This window comes from Charadrius vociferus, unplaced genomic scaffold, assembly GCF_000708025.1.
Source record: "Charadrius vociferus isolate BGI_N301 unplaced genomic scaffold, ASM70802v2 scaffold1511, whole genome shotgun sequence".
NCBI classification, from domain to species: Eukaryota; Metazoa; Chordata; class Aves; order Charadriiformes; family Charadriidae; genus Charadrius; species Charadrius vociferus.
Window position 1 is genome coordinate 43,333 of NW_009646686.1, and position 1,683 is coordinate 45,015.

General features: G+C 63.0%; 1 protein-coding gene across 1 annotated transcript in view; it reads left to right on the plus strand.

Moving 5' to 3' along the window:
- The window catches only part of FKBP5 (FK506 binding protein 5), a gene marked incomplete at its 5' end in the record, with an annotated part of 25,801 nt that overhangs the window by 22,859 nt on the left and 1,259 nt on the right, over nucleotides 1–1,683 (plus strand). The window contains 3 exon segments of the mRNA XM_009889277.1: nucleotides 442–550; nucleotides 760–858; nucleotides 1,153–1,324. Of these exon segments, the coding sequence (XP_009887579.1) occupies nucleotides 442–550; nucleotides 760–858; nucleotides 1,153–1,324 (380 nt within the window).

Below are 1,683 nucleotides of genomic sequence, written 5' to 3' on the forward strand. Positions count from 1 at the left end.
CCGCGCAGCAGGGTTGGGGGGGCCCTGCGCCTGCAGCACCCTACAACACCCCAATTTAGGGGTGCCCTGAACGCGAGGAAAGGGCTAAAGGGTGGGAAGGATGGCGTCAGCTTGGGGCTGCGTGTGGGTTTTGGATCTGGGGCAAAGCCGGGGCTGTGCCTGGAGTGGGGGACGATGCCATGGGGGGGTCGGAGGGGACTCGGTGGCACCAACCGTGGCCACCTCCCGTCCTCGGCTGCAGATCCAACCTGATGGGAACCAAGTTCACGGTGTTCGACAACGGGCTAAAGGGTGGGAAGGATGGCGTCAGCTTGGGGCTGCGTGTGGGTTTTGGATCTGGGGCAAAGCCGGGGCTGTGCCTGGAGTGGGGGACGATGCCATGGGGGGGTCGGAGGGGACTCGGTGGCACCAACCGTGGCCACCTCCCGTCCTCGGCTGCAGATCCAACCTGATGGGAACCAAGTTCACGGTGTTCGACAACGGCGCCAACCCCGACAGGGCCAACGCCAACTGGTCCAACGTGCGGCAGGAGCTCTCGGCTGTGGTCTACGTAAGCAGAAACGTGGGGAACACCACCACCACCCCCTCCCTGGGAACCCCTGGGCAGGCGGCGAGGGAGGTCCCAACCCCGACCACCACCCCGGGGGGTTACAGAGATGTGGGACGGGCTGGAGCAATCCCTGAGCTCTCGTTCAGCAGCTGGCAAGAGGCTGAAGCCCGCGGCGGTCGCTGATTTTAGGGACGGGGTTTCTCTTGCAGGAGACCAATGTTTTAGGGTTCAAAGGTCCCCGGAAGATGACGGTCATCATCCCCGGGATGAACGCCGACAACGAGAGGGTGCCCATCCGACCCCGGAATGTAAGTTTGGGGCCAGAGCGGGAAAAACTCCTTGGGGGCCGGATTTGCTGGGGTTCACCTTGGATTTTACCGGTTTTGGGGCACGGAAAGGTTTTCAGGTGTCCCCAAAATTCAAGGCACCTCCCTGGGAGGTGGGAGACGTGGTGCCTATTTTTTTTTTTTCCTCCGTGCTGGATCTCATCTCCCATCTGGATCCTGCTACAGAGCATCACCCTGGGCACGCCATGGGGGGCTGGCAGGTCTTGGGGTGGGGGTCACCCCAACTCTGGCTTTCCCCTTTCTCGCCCTCCCCAGGATAACGACGGTCTCCTGATGCGATGGCAGAACAAAAACATGGACAACGTGATCGAGCTGCACAACAAAGCGCCGGTGTGGAACGACGAGACCCAGTCCTACGTCCTCAACTTCCACGGCCGGGTCACCCACGCCTCCGTCAAAAACTTCCAGATCGTGCACGGCAGCGACCGTAAGGCGGGGAGGGGACAGGACGGGACGGGACGGGGGGTGATGGTGGGGGATGACCACCACCAGCTGGCCCCAGCACTCCCTTTTTTTGCTGAGGTTTAGTTTTTTCCATGCTTTGGGGTCCTGCCCGCTTTGGCCGGAGGTGGGATGAAGCCGGACAGCGCTCGCGGCACCGCCGTCACTGGCCCCGGGTGACGGCAGAGGGAGCGCGCGGGTCACCCTGTTGCCAGGCAGATTAGGGCAAGGACAAATGCTGTGGGGTCCTGAGCCCCCCCGAACCCCCTTCCCATCACACTACGGCCACCCACAGCATCACCGCCCTGGCACGCACCCCGCATTGCCGGCAGGCTCACCCCGGGG